The 20,273-nt window shown below is 35.6% G+C and overlaps 1 protein-coding gene across 3 annotated transcripts in view; it reads right to left on the bottom strand.

Annotated features, from left to right (window-relative positions):
• Positions 1 to 13,450, bottom strand: part of LOC127730973 (solute carrier family 28 member 3-like) — a 46,208-nt gene extending 32,758 nt beyond the window's left edge. Inside the window, exons 1-4 of one of the 3 annotated variants that reach the window (XM_052239610.1) lie at positions 13,330 to 13,450; positions 12,522 to 12,619; positions 5,593 to 5,693; positions 2,194 to 2,318 (exon numbers count right to left, since the gene is read on the bottom strand). In XM_052239610.1, coding sequence (XP_052095570.1) covers positions 2,194 to 2,318; positions 5,593 to 5,680 — 213 coding nt within the window. In that variant the 5' untranslated portion in view covers positions 5,681 to 5,693; positions 12,522 to 12,619; positions 13,330 to 13,450. Of the gene's footprint in view, positions 1 to 370; positions 518 to 2,193; positions 2,319 to 5,592; positions 5,694 to 12,521; positions 12,620 to 13,329 lie in introns of those variants that run through there. The other 2 variants (XM_052239609.1, XM_052239611.1) reach the window with 2 other exon arrangements.
• Positions 13,451 to 20,273: the final 6,823 nt, after the last annotated feature.

The raw sequence follows: 20,273 nt of genomic DNA, 5'->3' as shown, positions 1-20,273 counted from the left end.
TGTTACATTATATACCTTCCATATTGGTTTGTAATTAGTTGTGTAGAAGTGTGTTACATTATATACCTTCCATATTGGTTTGAAGTTAGTTGTGTAGAAGTGTGTTACATTATATACTTTCCATATTGGTTTGTAGTTAGTTGTGTAGAAGTGTGTTACATTATATACCTTCCATATTGGTTTGTAGTTAGTTGTGTAGAAGTGTTACATTATATACCTTCCATATTGGTTTGTAGTTAGTTGTGTAGAAGTGTGTTACATTATATACCTTCCATATTGGTTTGTAGCTAGTTGTGTAGAATGGTGTTACATTATATACCTTCCATATTGGTTTGAAGTTAGTTGTGTAGAAGTGTGTTACATTATATACCTTCCATATTGGTTTGTAGTTAGTTGTGTAGAAGTGTGTTACATTATATACCTTCCACATTGGTTTGTAGTTAGTTGTGTAGAAGTGTGTTACATTATATACCTTCCACATTGGTTTGTAGTTAGTTGTGTAGAAGTGTGTTACATTATATACCTTCCACATTGGTTTGTAGTTAGTTGTGTAGAAGTGTGTTACATTATATACCTTCCATATTGGTTTGTAATTAATTGTGTAGAAGTGTGTTACATTATATACCTTCCATATTGATTTGTAGTTAGTTGTGTAGAAGTGTGTTACACTATATACCTTCCATATTGGTTTGTAATTAGTTGTGTAGAAGTGTGTTACATTATATACTTTCCATATTGGTTTGTTGTTAGTTGTGTAGAAGTGTGTTACATTATATACCTTCCATATTGGTTTGTAATTAGTTGTGTAGAAGTGTGTTACATTATATACCTTCCACATTGGTTTGTAATTAGTTGTGTAGAAGTGTGTTACATTATATACCTTCCATATTGGTTTGTAGTTAGTTGTGTAGAAGTGTGTTACATTATATACCTTCCATATTGGTTTGTAGTTAGTTGTGTAGAAGTGTGTTACATTATATACCTTCCATATTGGTTTGTAGTTAGTTGTGTAGAAGTGTGTTACATTATATACTTTCCATATTGGTTTGTAGTTAGTTGTGTAGAAGTGTGTTACATTATATACCTTCCATATTGGTTTGTAGTTAGTTGTGTAGAAGTGTGTTACATTATATACCTTCCATATTGGTTTGTAGTTAGTTGTGTAGAAGTGTGTTACATTATATACCTTCCATATTGGTTTGTAGTTAGTTGTGTAGAAGTGTGTTACATTTGTAGAAGTGTGTTACATTATATACCTTCCATATTGGTTTGTAGTTAGTTGTGTAGAAGTGTGTTACATTATATACCTTCCATATTGGTTTGTAGTTAGTTGTGTAGAAGTGTGTTACATTTGTAGAAGTGTGTTACATTATATACCTTCCATATTGGTTTGTAGTTAGTTGTGTAGAAGTGTGTTACATTATATACCTTCCATATTGGTTTGTAGTTAGTTGTGTAGAAGTGTGTTACATTATATACCTTCCATATTGGTTTGTAGTTAGTTGTGTAGAATTGTGTTACACTATATACCTTCCATATTGGTTTGTAGTTAGTTGTGTAGAAGTGTGTTACATTATATACTTTCCATATTGGTTTGTAGTTAGTTGTGTAGAAGTGTGTTACATTATATACTTTCCATATTGGTTTGTAGTTAGTTGTGTAGAAGTGTGTTACATTATATACCTTCCATATTGGTTTGTAGTTAGTTGTGTAGAAGTGTGTTACATTATATACCTTCCATATTGGTTTGTAGTTAGTTGTGTAGAAGTGTGTTACATTATATACCTTCCATATTGGTTTGTAATTAGTTGTGTAGAAGTGTGTTACACTATATACCTTCCATATTGGTTTGTAGTTAGTTGTGTAGAATGGTGTTACATTATATACCTTCCATATTGGTTTGTAGTTAGTTGTGTAGAAGTGTGTTACATTATATACCTTCCATATTGGTTTGTAGTTAGTTGTGTAGAAGTGTGTTACATTATATACCTTCCATATTGATTGGAAGCTAGTTGTGTAGAAGTGTGTTACATTATATACCTTCCATATTGGTTTGTAGTTAGTTGTGTAGAATGGTGTTACATTATATACCTTCCATATTGGTTTGTAGTTAGTTGTGTAGAATTGTGTTACATTATATACCTTCCATATTGGTTTGTAGTTAGTTGTGTAGAAGTGTGTTACATTATATACCTTCCATATTGGTTTGTAGTTAGTTGTGTAGAAGTGTGTTACATTATCATGGACTTTGATGAAGCTGGCAAATAAAGCAGAACTTCTGTCAGAATCATCACTGTCAACAGCAGTAATAATAGTGTCTGAAATAATAAGATTAGCATAAAAAACATAAATTACAAATACATTTACAATAAAATGCTCCGCAGGGCGCAGCTTGATACGACCGCAGAGGTCGAACCCTGAACAGTTGGGGCAAGTATGGACACAACATTCAAGCTTGATACAGCTCTGAATTTGGATTGTGATTAAATATTTGACACAGCATAGGTTTCTGACACAGAATGAATGTGGTCTAAGAACTTAAAAATTTTAAATTGGACATTCACCTATTATGGTCCAATATCCAAAATCTAAATACATGGTTAGATTCAGCATATCAAAGAACCCCAAGAATTCAATTTTTGATGAAATCAAACAAAGTTTAATTTTGGACCCTTTTGACCTCAATGTGGACAAAGTTGATAACGGGGCCCAAAAATTAAAAATCTAAATACATGGTTAGATTCAGCATATCAAAGAACCCCATATATTCAATTTTTGTTGAAATCAAACAAAGTTTAATTTTGGACCCGATTTGGACCAACTTGAAAACTGGGCCCATAATCAAAAATCTAAATACATGTTTAGATTCAGCATATCAAAGAACCCTAAAAATTCAATTTTTGTTAAAATCAAACTAAGTTTAATTTTGGACCCTTTGGACCTTAATGTAGACCAATTTGAAAACGGAACCAAAAATTAAGAATCTAAATACACGGTTAGATTCGGCATATCAAAGAACCCCAATAATTCAATTTTTGATGAAATCAAACAAAGTTAAATTTTGGACCCTTTGGACCTCAATGTGGACCAATTTAAAAACGGGGTCCAAAATCCAAAAACTTAATACACTGTTAGATTCAGCATATTAAAGAACCCCAAGAATTCAAGAATAAAACCCCATTGAAATTGATCAAGAAATAAGCAATTTATACGAAGTATCTTCTTTTGCACAATACTGTGCAATTGAATATTTCTTGCTATTGCGCAATACTGTACAATTGACAACTTCTTGCTATTGCGCAATATTGTGCTATTGGATATTTCTTGCTATTGCTCAATACTGTGCAATTGAAGATTTCTTGCTATTGCGCAATACTGTGCAATTGAAGATTTCTTGCTATTGTGCAATACTGTGCAATTGAAAATTTCTTGCTATTGCACAATACTTATTATATAATAATTTACACATCCTGTTTGGTGTGTATCTCCTACCATATCATTATTATTTGCTTTTAAATAAAATCAGAAATAACCAACTTAAAATGGAAAATTTTAAAAGAAAAAAAAAAAGGAAAAAAAGAAAAAAAAAAAAAAAAAAAAATCCCCCCCCCCCCCCAATTTTTTGAACCCCCTTATTATTCATCACCCCCAAACTCAATCCCAGCCTTCCCTTTGTGGTATGGTACCTTGCAGTACAATTTCAGAGAGATCCATACACTTGAACACAAGCTTTTGTCTGGAAACTAGAAAAATGCTTATTTTTGGCCCCTTTTTGGCCCCCAATTCCTAAACGTTTCGGGCAATTACCCCCAAACTCAATTCCAGCTTTCCCTTTGTGATATGGAACCTTGTAGTACAATTTCAGAAATATCCAAACACTTACACACAAGTTATTGTCATGAAACTAGAAAAATGCTTGTTTTTTGCCCCTTTTTTGGCCCCTAATTCCTAAAAATTTGAGGCAATTACCCCCAAAATCAATTACAGCCTTCCCTTTGTGATATGGAACCTTGTGGTACAATGTCAGAGAGATCCATACACTAACACACAAGTTATTGTCTGGAAGTTACAAAAATGCTTATTTTTGGCCCCTTTTTGGCCCCTAATTCCTTAACTGTTGGTACCATAACCCCCAAAATCAATCCCAACCTTCCTTTCGTGGTATTGAACCTTATGGTAAAATTTCATGGAGATCCATTCACTTAAACTAAAGTTAGAGTGCGAAAACCAATGTGTCTTCGGACGACGTCAGACGACGACGACGACGACAACATCATATATACCAATATACGACCAAAAAATTTTTAATTTTTGCGGTCGTATAAAAACAAAAGATAAAATTATGATTCATATATTTTATTGACACACCTACGTTTGTATCTCAAGTGTAAGAATTGAATCATTTTATGTCTATAAATAACTAGAACTAGCTATATATAGGGGTTTTCCCATCTTTTCCAGCCAAAAAGCACATGGTTGTGAACACAAGTTAGAGGGGTGGAAGGACCTTTTTTTTAAATTTCGAATTGAGCTGTTTAATTCGTGGGAATTCGAGAATAGCCAGTCATTTTGTTGGGAATTCAGGATTTACTTATATTGTGATGCTGGAACTGACACATTATTTTCACAGAAATTCAGAATTTCACATTTATTTTCTCAGGAATTCAGGATGAGACCCCCTCCTACCATATTTATATACCCTAAAAATTAAATTTTGGAAATAGGTATTCAACTGGTACTGTCAAGCATTTAGATATAAAAAAGGACATGTGGTATGATTGCCAATGAGACAACTATCCACAAAAGTTTAAATGAAGTGGATGTATAGTATTGATAGAAAGTATTGCAATAAAATAAGACTGAAAATTCAAGTTGGAGAAACTAGGTCATGATGGTCAAGTGGAACATCTTTTAAAATAAACATGAGCACACAGATAATGATGTTTGACACACAACTAGGAAGAAAATAGACATTTACTACTGCTATACATGTCCCACATTAATTAAGGGATAATTTCAACCATGGTTTTATGAAGTAAACTTTTACCTCTTTCTATTCCAGTAAACAATGAATTGAAAGTAGTAAGTCGCTATTTTCAAAATTTTGATCAGAAAGAGAAATAAAGTGCTAGGGTTGGTAGGTCAGGAAACCCTGAACCACACATATAATTTTATTCAGCTGTATTATCAGGGTTTCCGCAGGCATTCGCCATTTAAGCATTTTGCGAAAAAATGAAAAATGTGGTGATTAAAATTCGTTATTGGCAAAAAAAGAAATATAACGGTTGGACTTCGTCCATCTTGTTTACTTTTTCAGGTTTCTCAGACTTTTTCCCTGATCAGACAATACTGGGAATTCATCTTGAACTCGTTACAATTTTGATAGAAAACAATGTGACAAACTGATTTTTTTTTGTTAGAAAGAAGGAAAATTTTAAACGAAAAAATATGCTTATGTTAGTTGACGAAAAATATTCTGTTTTGAGGAAAGAGGTGGCGAAAGAGAAAATTGACCAAGGACACACTGCGTATTATGTATACTCCATTCTCAAGACTGTATACTGGGCATAAAAAGCATATATCAGTTCTCACCATTGTCAAAATTAAGGGTCAAAGAATTTTTTTCCTCATAATTTTCATATCTCGGTGGATCTGTGTCTGGTAGTGGGACTGCTGACATCTTTTACAAATTTCTGAAAAAAAGAAGCACATGGTCATGTTTTTGTAAGCTTGTTTGAGATGTCTAAACTCTAAATCCATTGGATGTGTACTGATTGATATTTTAGTCTGGGAATCATGATTTACTTATTAGTTTTATTTGTAAAAACATTTTGTTCCTACAAGAGGTGCCATGCTGGTGTGAATCCAGGATTTTGAAAAACTGGACCCCACAAGAAACGTTAGGAATGAGACTTGTAAAAATTCTATGCATTAACCATACATGAAGCATGATACTTGGTCATATTTTATGAACATTTAAAATCCTCAGCCTTTAAATGTTCTATTGTCTAACCCATCATATACTACAGATATCTGATATATAACTTTATGTGAGGAAGACATGATACTTGGTCATAGTTATATATATTTCTCTGAAAGTGTCAACTGTTGTGACAGTGACTGTATGGATTGGTAATAAATTCCATTGCATTATGGTACAAGAAAAAATGAAAATTTATATGTATCTGTTTTGGTTGAAATGTGTCTAAAAATGAAATTATGATTTCTGCAGGTTCTACTGTCTGATGGTATGAAAATAGCAGGATTTCTACGATTTGATGGACTATTTTGTAGAACATTATTTATCTTGTGCGTAGTCTTCTTTCTTGTAGTGTTGGCAAGTTTAATGAATTTATCCTGTCGGTAGTACTACTGATGTTATATGGTACCTGTTACAGACATACATGTATCTAACAGCTCGTCATTACACCATCTCAATTTTAGAAGTTTGTTCAACTGTGTGAGGGTCCCATACTGTACGTGTACATGTATGATTATTGTAGTTTTGGTAAAACTGGCACCAGATATGCTAGAGTCTTCATGTTCTGACATGATGATTTTAAATTTCTTTTAAGGAAGCCTAAAAGATTGTTTGCCATTAGCTTTGATGTTGTCTGTATGTTTTGACCATTTTAGCATTTTGTGATCTAATTCGGATCAAACAAAACAATGTTTTTAAATATGAAGCAAAAATATGTGTCTGCAGATAATAGCAGTATGCCAAATTCATACAACCCATCCGTTATTCATGTTATTACAAAAAATGCCTAGTGACTGTAACTGATGGTTACTAGTCGAGGACTAGTATTTGTCTAAATTATCTACAGATATCTGATATGTAGCCTTATCAGTGTTCCCACTGTCTGTATCACTCTGCTCAACTCTTCATAAAATTGCATATCACGGCTTTGTGAACAGCTGTTTGTGAAGTCAAATACTTTAATCCGACCTAAATAACTTTGACCCAGACATATCACCGACGTCACAATGAATGAACCGACATTGATAAGTTTGACCCTAACTTATCAAGTTATCTTCCAGTTTGCTGGTGAAACAAAGAAAACACTTGTTTCTATCATGCACACTACACATTAATACAATTTGATAAATTGATAATATTGTCAGATTTTTATCATATTTTACAGTATCAATATGCAGGCAACCTGGAGGGGGTGGACAGGGTTAAGGGAACATAGAAATGAGGGGGCGGGAAGTAGGAGTCAAGGGAAGGGAAGAGGGAGTCAGGGGGCAAGAACCCGGGAAGAGGGGGAATAAAAATAAGGATATTCTGGGAAATATTATTTTGCTCAATTTTCGTCTGGGAGTAAAGGGGAGGGAAGTGGGAGCGTAAAGGGGGGGGGGGGGGATTTGGAGTAAGGGGAGGGGAGCAGGAGCATAGGGGAAGGGAATTTAAAATCAGGGGGATGGAATTGGGAATCAGGGACACCCTTGTCCAGTGTCTACCCCCCCTCAACCAGATAATCGGTACTTATGTTTGCCAGACATGATCATGATGATACTTGGTAATATTTTATGAACATTTTTTTTCTTTTCTTTAGGTATACAATATTCCATCGACATCCGATGATTACATATTGTTGCATACGTGGACTACTTATAAAATTTATCCCAATTTAAACAAAATATAATTACTTAGTGCAATGAAAATGACAAATTTTGATTAAAACTATATACAATCTTAATTTATGCTATTAAATAATAGTACAGAGAACAGCAGAAGTGAGCTTTTCCCTGAAGCTATCAACTGATTGTGCATGAATAAGTACCACAGGGAGCTGATTCCACTGTGGTATTGTATAAGGAAAGTATGAATGTCTGTAAGAGTCCTTAGATGTATATATATGCCTGTATGTGAGTGTATAGCTTTTCCTGGTTCTTGAGTCTGCTAGAATGAGTGTGTCATATGGAATAGCAACAAAATGGTATGATATCTTATACATGTGTTATACATCATTACCAATCTTGTGCGTAGCCTACGTTCTGCTAGTGTTGGTAATTTTAATGTGGTAAGCATATTTGTAACACTATTCTTATTGTGATATTTATTGCAGATATACCGAGCAGCTCGTCGTTGGACCATCTCAATTTTGGATACCGATTCGGTTGTTTGAGGGTCCCAAACAGAACAGGAATATTCAAGTTTGGATTGGATGAGTGCTTGGTATGCCTGGGTTTTTATATGTGGGTTTGTTGTTTTTAGATTGTGTTTTAGAAAACCCAGTGATTTATTACCTTTGGATGTTATGTCATTTATATGTTTGTCCCATTTGAGGTTTGACTATATTGTAATACCCAGGTACTTAGCTGATGTTACAGATTGAAGTGTATGATTATTTAAAATGTAGCTGTGCAGCCTGTGCTGTATATGTTCTTTCTTTTTAGTGACAGTTAGCACAGTACATTTATCTGGATGGAAAGCCATCAGCCAATCCCTCTCCCAACTAGCTGCGGCATTTAGATCTAGGAGTTTATAACAGTCAATCTGGGATCTGATCGGTCTGTATATTATGCTATCATCTGGGAATAGCCTGAGCTTACTGTAGGTCAAGTAGTCTGGCAGGTCATTGATGTATACCAGAAACAAGACAGGGCCCAATACAGTACCTTGTGGAACACCAGATGTGACAGGGACAGTGGATGACGACTTTCCATCCATGACAACAGTTTGTGTATGTTTTAATTTGAAAGAAATGCCTGTATCTAGTTTTAAAAGTGTTTGTCCAGAGATGCCATAATATTCTAATTTATAGAGAAGTCTTCAATGTGGAACTTTATCAAATGCCCGTAGCAAAATCCATAATAATTAAGTCGGTTTGAATGTTTTAATTGTCTGTTTCTAATAATTCTTGTATGAAGGAAAGTAGCTGAGTTTCACACAAGCATGAGTGTCGGAAGCCATGTTGGAGATCATAGAGGATGTTGTTGTTTTCAAGGTGGTTAATTAAATGCTTTGTATACATGTGTTCCAGAAATAGTTCTATAATTTACTGCTTTGTTTTTGTCTCCCTTTTTACATCGGATGTGACCTTGAGAGGTCATACCGGTATTATGTTGCCGCAGAAATTTCTGCACACATCCCTTGCACGTTCGACTGATAACCGAACGTATTTCGTATAAATACGGGGATATTATCGAGTGTAAAAGAACATTCCTTATCGCTTGTTTTAAATTCATTTCTTCAATGAATACTCATGTTCTTGAGGAGTTTTGTAATACCAGGTGTAGATATGGTTAGATGTGAAATATTTGGGTGTTCGCTAGGTCCTTTTTCTGGTACGGTATCATTGGGTTCTGATGTGACAACCAACTGAAATTGATCGTTCAAGATGTTGACTTTTTCAGTGGTGTCAGTTATGAGGTTTCCATCTTTTTTTGAGAGCCGAAATACATGATTTGTCTGTTCTTATGGATTTTAATATACTGGAAAAGTTTTTTTAGTCTTGCCTAATTGTTTGAAGGTTAATCTGGTTCATTTATAGGTAGGTCACAAATTATTGTTTCAATGTATTTCTAGTAAGCTACTCTTTTTTCTTTTTGTAATTTCCTTTTAAGATTTATGTATTTGTCATAGAAGTTGTTATCTTTGCATTTGTCATATAGTCTGTTTTTCTTTTTTATGAGTTTTCTAAGTGAATTAGTTATCCAGGGTAGTCTATGCTTGTATGTTAGCATTTTTGATGGAATGTTTGCTTGGATTGTGTTTATAAGTCTTGTTTTGAAAAGCTCCCATAAAGTATTTACGTCTGATGGTTTATAGATGTTAAGTTTGTCTGAATGATTTTTTTCTAACTCTGATTTTATGTTGTTCCAGTTTGCCTTGTTATATTATTACAAAACCTTTACGTGGTGTTTCTCTTACACTGTTCAGCCAGATATCTGCCTCGGCAAAGACAATATCATGGTCATTAAGACCAATACATGTAGGTGGAAGAGTGCTTATTTTGTTTATGGACGTAGGGTTGCTTGTCAAAATTAGGTTGAGTATACAATCTTTTTTAGTTGGAATGTCTACTAATTGATGCAAGTTTGAATCATTTATTAAGTCAAGTAGCATATCATGTTGGTGTTGGTCAGGTTTTCCTGAGATGACAAAGTTGTTCGACCAATTTATATGACCTAAATTAAAGTCACCGCCTTTTATAACTGTTGAGTTTCTTTGTTTATTTTGTTTATTGACAATTTTACTTGTTCTAATGCTGTGCCATTGTTAGAAGGTAGTCTGTAGTATGATGCTAGTTGTAAGTTTCTAGAACCGGTGATTTCTGCCCATACTATTTCACAATTAGGTTTTAATTCTTTTATTTCAGAGCTTACAAAGTCTTTAGTTATTGCTATGAGAACTCCGCCATGGCTTTGCTCGTTTTTGTTAGGTGGTCTGTCATTTCTATATACATTATAGAGTTCAGATGGGAAATAGTCATATGATGATGTATCTGAATCTAGCCAAGTTTCAGTGCCCATTATAATATCTGGTTTTACTGTATCAATAATTTCCTGGAGATCTGGTTTCTTATTTATTTATTGAATGGAACTTTATGTTTAAGATCTTTAAAGGCTTTTTATGTTTGTTCAGGGTATACTTTTTAAGTGTACTTTCATGTGATGGTGGACTTTTGGTAATTGTTGATGATGATGCTATAGGTGCACCTTGACTACCTATGCAGCCGAAGCTTGTTTGTTGGTTACTAAGGCTAACAAACATGTTATATGTTTCAATGGTTATTGAGTTGAAGAAACTTGTTGAAAAGTTTGGCATCCGGCATTGGATGCAGTGCCAACTTTGATTGCTGTTATTCATCATGCTATATGATTTGGTATACCTTGGCAGTCTGTGTGAAACCAGGTGTCACATGTCACAGCATACAGCTTTATGTTTCCAAGTGACAGCTTCCGCAGGGCCATCTTGGTGGTTTAGGACCTGGATTTGTTTCAGTGTCATAAGCATTTGCTATAAGCAGTTGAAACAGATAGTTAAGGACTGGTCTTATTGACTTTGGCTTTTGCATATGTAGGATTTGTATGCCATTAAGATTTGCATGGCTAATGTCTTGGTTTGTCAATAAACTACAACTTGTCATTAATGGGGGAATTAGAGTCATCTTGTACCATTGCAAACTCGTATCACTGTCAACTCGTACCAATAAAAGCAAACTTGTACAACTTCAAATTCATACCACTGCTAACTCGTACCAGGGTAAATTTGTACCATTGCAAACTCGTACCAACTTATTTAAATGCATTCAAATGGTGTTAAATGACGAATAAATATTTAAATTTTACTAAATAACTCATAAGTCTGTAAAAAGTATATAATTTGAAATCACAATGACCAATTTGTAGCCGATTGTTCCTTGGCTAATTGGATGAAGAAAACTGTAGCAGATCAAAGGAATTACATTTATTAATAAGTATGGTAAAACATAGCTGCGGAACCGTAGCTCTTAGGTCCTCATGATATTTTTTGACTATTTGATGACCATAGTCCGCAAATAGTCAAAAAATATCACAAGGACCTAAGAGCTACTGTTCCGCAGTTAGGTATAGCAATGAAACAAAATTAAAATAAAATTAAGAAATTCAAATTTTTTTTATAAAGATTTGCAAAAAGAACTCATAAAACATTTGTGTATTGTATTATATTTTTTCAATCTAAAATTCAATATTAAAATTCAGGAAAATCAATTAATATTTTATAAAGATTTGCAAAAGCATTGCGTATATATTGTATATTTTTAATGGTATGAGTTTGCAGTGGTATGAGTTCGCAATGGTACGACTTCGCAGTGGTAGAAGTTTACAATATAGGAAAGGAATCAGCCGAGTTAATACAAATGCATCGAGCTTTGGTTCTAAGCCAATGAAATCAGACTTTCTACTTTCTAGTTTCATTTCCACGAATAAACAAAGCCATACACGTGTGCAATGTGGTTGCGTCATGTTTAACCTTGGCACTCCTTGGCGTATAGTTTATTCACTTATGACATACCAGATCACAAGTGTTTTGTTATTGTAATTTTATGTGTAGATGCATGTTTTCATTAACATACACAAAAGAGAAAAACTCTTCCTCTATTTGACATCTTCAAAGATTGGGAAATGGAAAAGCTTAAATTAAAATTCTGTAAACACATTTTAGGTGCAACTATTAAAATTCAAAATTTTGTTTATAAAGATTTGCAAAAAGAACTCATAAAACATTCGTATATTGTATTATATTTTTTCAATCTAAAATTCAATATTAAAATTCAGGAAAATCAATTAATATTTTATAAAGATTTGCAAAAGCATTGCGTATATATTGTATATTTTTAATGGTACGAGTTTGCAGTGGTATGAGCGCAACGGTACGACTTCGCAGTGGTAGGAGTTTACAATGGTACGAGTTGACTTGCTTCTGTTCTGGAGGTACTTTTAAAAATCCTCGGCCTTTAAATAATCTATTGTCTAAACAATCATATTGTATAGATATCTGATATGTATGTATGCCAAATAATTCTCACCTTAGTTTGTTCTATTTTATCACTATCCGCCGAGTATCAATGAATCTACCGCTTTTTTTAATCTTTATGATGACCAGTTGACTGTCCTCAGGTTTCTTCTATTTAGATATAGGAAAGGAATCAGCCGAGTTAATACGAATGCATCGAGCTTTAGTTCTAAGCCAATGAAATCAGACCTTCTACTTTCTAGTTTCCTTTCTTAGAATAAACAAAGCCATATACACGTGTGCAACGTGGTTGCGTCATGTTTAACCTTGGCACTCCTTGGCGTATAGTTTATTCACTTATGACATACCAGATCACAAGTGTTTTGTTATTGTAATTTTATGTGTAGATGCATGTTTTCGTTAACATACTCAAAAGAGAAAAACTCTTCCTCTATTTGACATCTTCAAAGATTGGGAAATGGAAAAGCTTAAATTAAAATTCTGTAAACACATTTTAGGTGCAACTATTAAAATTCAAAATTTTGTTTATAAAGATTTGCAAAAAGAACTCATAAAACATTCGTATATTGTATTTTTTTTTTCAATCTAAAATTCAATATTAAAATTCAGGAAAATCAATTAATATTTTATAAAGATTTGCAAAAGCATTGCGTATATATTGTATATTTTTAATGGTACGAGTTTGCAGTGGTATGAGCGCAACGGTACGACTTCGCAGTGGTAGGAGTTTACAAAGGTACGAGTTGACTTGCTTCTGTTCTGGAGGTACTTTTAAAAATCCTCGGCTTTTAAATGTTCTATTGTCTAAACTATCATATTGTATAGATATCTGATATGTATGTATGCCAAATAATTCTCACCTTAGTTTGTTCTGTTTTATCACTATCCGAATATCAATGAATCTACCGCTTTTTTTAATCTTTATGATGACCAGTCGACTGTCCTCGGGTTTCTTCTATTTAGATATAGGAAAGGAATCAGCCGAGTTAATACGAATGCATCGAGCTTTAGTTCTAAGCCAATGAAATCAGACTTTCTAGTTTCGTTTCCACGAATAAACAAAGCCATATACACGTGTGCAACGTGGTTATTCAAATTTTAAAGTAAATTTGGATTTTATTAGATAAATACTTACCATCATAAATTCTGAGTGTAACCCCAATTGCGTCATAGGTCAGATGGAAAATCCCGACTAAAAATAAACGTACTCTCACTGGTCCGGACCTATACCCCTGTTTGCCCATATTCTCCCATTCAATTTCCTCAAGACAGAAACGTAGGGAAAGGGGATGAAGGGGAGGTGGGTGGGACCTATAATTTATGATGGTAAGTATTTATCTAATAAAATCCAAATTTACTTTAAAATTTGAATATTTTATAGCTATAAATACGTTACCATCATAAATTCTGAGTAACAGAATCTAACGTAAAGCTGAATCCCCTGTAACAGAAGAAACAGGAGGAAAGTTCAATCTTTGTGCTGAAACTATAGGTCCAAGAGAGTATAAACTCTCGGCAAAAGTAGCCATAGATTGGAGGTAATGAGATATAAAAGAGTTCTCATTTCTCCAGAAACCTGCAGACAGTACCTCTTCTAAAGATGCACTGTTAAACAGAGCCCAGGATGTAGAGATACCCCTAACATCATGAGCTTTAACATTAAAACTATTTAAAAGTTCTGACTTAGAAGAACCATAAGCTAAAGATATGCATTTGCATATCCAAGTAGAAATAGTTTTAACAGAAAGATCTGAGATTCCTTTTTTAATAGGAATAAAGAGTCTTGAGTTAGAAACAGAACGTAAACTACTCGTTCTATCCAGATAAATAGAAAGGATTCTTACTGGACATAAAAGTACAGAAATAGAATCGCTAGGGAGTGCAGGAATCACGACTGATTCTGCACCCTTATCTGGAATCTGATTCTTTGCCAAAAAAGCAGGATCCGTTAAAAGAGTAACAGAAGATTTATCCCTGTTAAATCGAAGGCAAGCATCAGAAATAGAGAAGGCATGGATTTCACTCCTTCTCCGTCCAGAAGCCAAAGCTAAAAGAAAACAGCATTTATAGGAAAGAAACCTTAAATCTATTGTTTCTGCTGGTTCAAAAGGAGGAAGTTTTAAAAAGGATAAAACTAGTCCAAGGTCCCACTTAGGAACTAAAGTTTTTTGTCTTGGTCTTTCAAGACTAAAACTACGAACCAAAAGAGAAATATGCTCATTGTTTCCAAAATCTGGGCCACCAGAAATATGAATAGTTCTTGAAATAGCTGATCTATATCCCTTAATAGTAGAGGGACATAATCCTTTGGATTCAAAAAGAAAAACTAGAAAGTCTGCTAATTGTTGTACAGTGACTTGGAAAGGATCAATTTCCCGCTCACTACACCAATCTGAGAAGATTGACCATTTTGCATCATAGACAATGCTAGTGGAGTCTCTGACAGACTTTGTGAGATGCTTGGTTGCTCCTTCAGAAAAACCTCTCTTTCTGAGGCTAACCCTGAGAGAAGCCAGGCGTGTAGATGAAGTTTTTCTGGATTTTGATAAAGAACCTTGCCCTTGATTTGAGACAGAAGGTCTGGTCTCAGAGGTAGAACTAGAGGACAAGCACATGATAGGCGCAGAAGGTCTGGAAACCAAGACTGTTTCGGCCATGCTGGAGCAATAACTATGATCTTGCAATTTTCCCCTGCTATTTTCTGAAGTACTGGGGAGAGAAACCTGAAAGGAGGGAAGGCGTACCCGAACATTCCTTTCCAAGATAGGCTCATTGCGTCTACCGCAAAAGATTTTGGATCTGGAACCGGAGACACAAATGTTAGAAGTTTGTGATTGAGACTGGTCGCAAACAGATCTATCTGAGGTGACCCCCAATGAAGAGTCACAGCTTTGAAAACTACTTGAAGTAGTTCCCACTCCGTGTTTACTGGAGCAAGGGATCTGGATAGAGTGTCGGCTAGAATATTGAGGTGCCCCGCAATATGTCTCACCACTAGATGAACCTGGAGTTGAAAACACAGAAGGAGAATGTCTCTGGCTATCTGATAAAGAGAAGGTGAATGAGTTCCTCCCTGATTCTTGAGATAAGCTACAACTGTTGTGTTGTCCGTGGCCAGAATGACAGACTGGTTCTTTAGAGACATTTGGAAATGATTCAGTGCAAACAGAACTGCTTTCATTTCCAATACATTGATATGCTCTTCTAAAAGATCTGGATTCCAGACTCCCGAGATTGTAAGCCCCTCCAGATATGCTCCCCAACCGAGGGTGGAGGCATCTGTGAATAATGTTAGACTGGGAACTTGAGGGGACAGACATAGGCCCCTCATTACATTTTCCCGTACTAACCACCATTGAAGGTGTGGAAATAAAGGCTGAGTGATTGGAATCAATGCTTCCCATTCTTGTGAAGCTGGAATCCATAACTTGTGCAGATAAAACTGAAGCGGACGAATGTGAAGTCGTCCCAATGGAATTACATCTGCTAGTGAGTTCAATAGACCCAGAAGTTGCAAGAATTGACGTGCTGTGACTGATTGAACCGTCAGGAATAAATGTATTTTCTGACATAGTTTTGTAAATTTTTCCTCTGGTGGGAGGACTAGGCCTACACTGGTTAGGAAATGTTCTCCCAGGAAAACAAAGTCTTGAGAAGGAATTATCTCTGACTTTTTCCAAGAGATTAGGAAGCCTAGGGACAGAAAACAATTGATGACCAAATCTGTCTGAACCCTCAATTTGATTGGGCAAAATTCCTTGAGAAGGGAATCGTCCAGGTAGGAATGAATCTGAATAGACAGGGAATGTAGGTGAGCTATAGCTGCCTGCATGATTTTGGTAAAAGCCAAAGGGGCTGTAGACAGGCCAAAAGGGAGAGCCTTGAACTGGAAAACTTTGTTGTTCCAAACGAAGCGAAGGTATTTCCTGTAAGTATGGGAAATGGGAATGTGGAAATAAGCATCTGAAAGATCCAGAGAAGTAGTCCACATTCCTGGAAGGATTGAAGCCCTGATTGATCTGTTGGTTTCCATTTTGAAATGGGGAACAATAAGAAAGTTGTTCAGAATAGATAGGTCTATGACCGGCCTCATTCCTCCAGTCTTCTTTGGAACCAGAAAAAGACGGGAATAAAATCCCGGAGACAGAGTTAAGAGCGACACCTCCTCTATTGCAGATTTTTGTAACATTGTGTCCACTTCTACTGATAGAAGTTGATACTTGACTGGGTCTTGAGTATGAGACAAACTTATCGGAACTGCAGACAGAGGAGGTGGGTTCTTGAACTGAAGTGTTAATCCCCCTCGAATTATTGACAGCACATAACAGTCTGAGGTAATTTTCTTCCACTGATTTAGGAAAAAACTTAACCTCCCCCCTACTGGTATTGATTTTTGAGGAACTTGTTGTAAATTTTCCCCTGGGGAAGCTGTCAATAACGTACGAGGGGGCAAGAACCTAGGTACTAGACCCAGGTTTCTTGGGACCCTTAAAACCACCAGAAGGCTTACCTGAGCTTTTTCCGGAGTTATTGGGTTTGTTCTGCGGTTTGCCGTAGTTATTCTTCCTTTTCTTAGCAGAAGAAGGAGGACCACCTGAAGCAGAAGTACTAGTAGAACTAGATGTAGCATTAACCGACCTCTTGCCATTAGTAACTTGTACACTAACTTTAACTGGAGGAGGGTTTTTGCTGAGTTCCTCTTGAACCCGCTGTAAGGGTAAACCAAACATCTTGTCAGTAAGTGGAGATTTCAGTAAAGAATCTTTCAAAGGCTCAGCAACAGAAATGTTTTCAAGAAACTCTGCTCTTTTAGATAGGGTGCAATTAGCAATAGAACCCATTAAAAGCAACTGAGATGAACCTAGAGCTTTATCCAGTTGAAGTAAGAAGGATCGTACTTCTGCTGGAATAACCGAATCTTCGCTGTTAAGCAAATGTCCGGTTGCAGCTAGAAAATGTTCGGCTGTGCCAAGAACTTGAGAAGCACTACGAAGGAGATTCTCAGTCTTTGACCAAACAGGTTGAGTGAGACGAAGACCATCTACTGGCTTTTTTCCCAATAAAGATGACATAGATTTTTCACAACTGGGAACAAGTCTACCCAGTGAAGAATCAAAGATATCAAAATCCTTGTACTTAACCTGATCAGAAAAGGATGACATTCCAAATCCAGAGATATTGTTATTAGCAACCTTTTCACTAGCAGAATTAGCGATACCTTCATTAATAAATTGTAAAGCAAATGCCATATGGCCAGATTCAGGAAAAGAATTGTGAGAAGTCACAGTATCCTGAGAAATACCACAGGAAGCTTCGAAAGTTGAAGAAGGTTTCTTCGGCTTGGAAGGAGAGGCAAAAGGGATATGTGCTTCATCCCTCATCAAGGTATACACCTTATCCCTAAGATCCTTCAAGGATGGAGGATCCTCAGTCTCCTTGGTGGGAGGTTGTTGAGCTGACTTAGAAGAAGGCTCAGGGGCCGTCTTCGATACCTTGGGAGAAGAAGAACTTTCAACATCCTCATCAGTGAGGAAAGCCCTTTCATGACTCCCAGGGGAAACAGAAAGCTCGTCATCCTCCCTCTCATCACATTCTACAGACTTAGCTGGAGAAGGTTGATGAGAAGAAACTCTATTCTCCAGTAGAGACATACGACTGGATAGAGTACTAAATTCAGCCTTGAAAGACTCACCAAAGTCCAAAAGCAACTTCTGAAAACCATCCAAAGATGATGCATGATCAGAACCCTGAGTACCATGAGAAGAGCTAGAAGATTGAGCTCGAGAGTCAGGTACGGTGGTAGAAGGAGCTACTGCAGGAGTCAAAGATACTGCTACGGGTGGAGCAGGAGCTAAAGGTGGTGCAGTAGCTACCCCAGAAGGGGCACCATAGAAATTGTCCCTATAAGGCCAAAAACCAGGTTGGTTTGGCATAAACCCACCATAAGGGTAAGACTGTGGCCAAGGTGGCTGAGACCATGAGGGTAAAGGTTGTGTGCCCGTGTTGGGAAGCATATACCCACAATAGGATAATGGGGGTCTAGAACCTGGCAAGTTCAAGCCCATAGCTGTACCTGGGACAGAACTAATAGTACCCGATGAATTAACAGGCCTAGATAAAGTATGAGTCACCGAAGTTGATGTAGGTACCCCCCCAAAATGCATGGCCGAACCTTGTGAAAGGGTCGGATAGGTAGCATTACCAGACACCGTTGTCGAAACTCCGGTCATTGTACTGGTAGTTTGGGGGGGACTTAAAGGTAGTGACCCATCTAAGAGATAGTCCGAACCAGGAATATTTACATACGGACTATTCAAATTAAAGTCCATAATAAAATTTACTTTAGTCAAAAAAACACAAATAATTTGTTTAGAAATTCAAGCTAAACAAGGGAATAAATTTCCAATAATATACACAATATGAAAAGCAATTAAGCTATTCAAAAACTTTACAAACAACTAAACACTTCTCTGTTGAATCTGTATATATTTGCACGTGTGACCGATGTCGCAGATGGAAATTGAATGGGAGAATATGGGCAAACAGGGGTATAGGTCCGGACCAGTGAGAGTACGTTTATTTTTAGTCGGGATTTTCCATCTGACCTATGACGCAATTGGGGTTACACTCAGAATTTATGATGGTAACGTATTTATAGCTATAAAATGCGTCATGTTTAACCTTGGCACTCCTTGGCGTATAGTTTATTCACTTATGACATACCAGATCACAAGTGTTTTGTTATTGTTATTTTATGTGTAGATGTTTTCGTTACATATAAGGCATAAAATGTGCACCAGAATTAAGTTACCTTGTTTTGTAACCTCTATTTGACATCTTCAAAGATTGGGAAATGGAAAAGCTTAACTTAAAATTCTGTAAACACATTTTAGGTGCAACTATTAAAATTCTGTATAAACATAGCAGTCCTTTTAGAACTTGGGAGATATACACAAGTTATATTTAGACTCGTTAAAAGAAATATTTTGGTACTGGTACAGAAGTTGCATGAGCACTGCCTATCTGACCTGTTGAGCAGAGCCTATAATGAATATAAATCTAGCATTGACCAGTCAAATAACTCATGGTACTCTAATATACTTTTATACAGCGAAAAAATGGATATTGTCCTATCAATCTGCAAAAGATAATGGTAAAAATAAATTTAAATTGTGTTTGAAGAAATGTCTCCAGAACGGAACTTTGTTAAAACATGGCTAGATATCAAAAGATACTGGAAAACTCCGCACGTAATACAAATTCAAATTTACTTTCAATTATGAAAGTAACTTAAATATGAAAAATTTTAACAGCAGATTCCGAAGAACTTTAACAAAATTTAGGCTGAGTAACCACAGTTTGAGAATGACACTGGGAGACCGTGAACGAAAACTAAATACAATCTCAGGAAAACTTGAGCTTCTGCCCAGATGTGAAAAGCTCTGTGAACACTGTTCATATAACTTAGTAGAAAATGAACTGCATTTTGTTTTAGAGTGCCCTCTTTATAGTTCACCAAGATAAGAATTCTTAGAAAATTTATTTCAAAAGATTCCAAATCTGAGAAACTTTAATTTAGAAAATCTTTTTATCTGGATCTTGACAAATGAAGATTTAGATTTTAATACAGTTTTTAGTCTGTATCTAAATAACATTTTCCATATGAGACAGGAAACAAGTACTATCTTTAAAAAAAAAAGATATCTGACGCATTCAGATGTGAGCATAAGAGTTTAAAACAAACCATGAATCTTTATCAGTTTTTTTTTTTATCATAATTAAACAAGAGTGCACACGCTAAATG

Source organism: Mytilus californianus, unplaced genomic scaffold, assembly GCF_021869535.1.
Source record: "Mytilus californianus isolate M0D057914Y unplaced genomic scaffold, xbMytCali1.0.p SCAF_2, whole genome shotgun sequence".
In the NCBI taxonomy this organism is placed as follows: domain Eukaryota; kingdom Metazoa; phylum Mollusca; class Bivalvia; order Mytilida; family Mytilidae; genus Mytilus; species Mytilus californianus.
The sequence above is the reverse complement of the archived record's forward strand: the minus strand, read 5'-3'. Positions and strand labels throughout refer to the sequence as shown.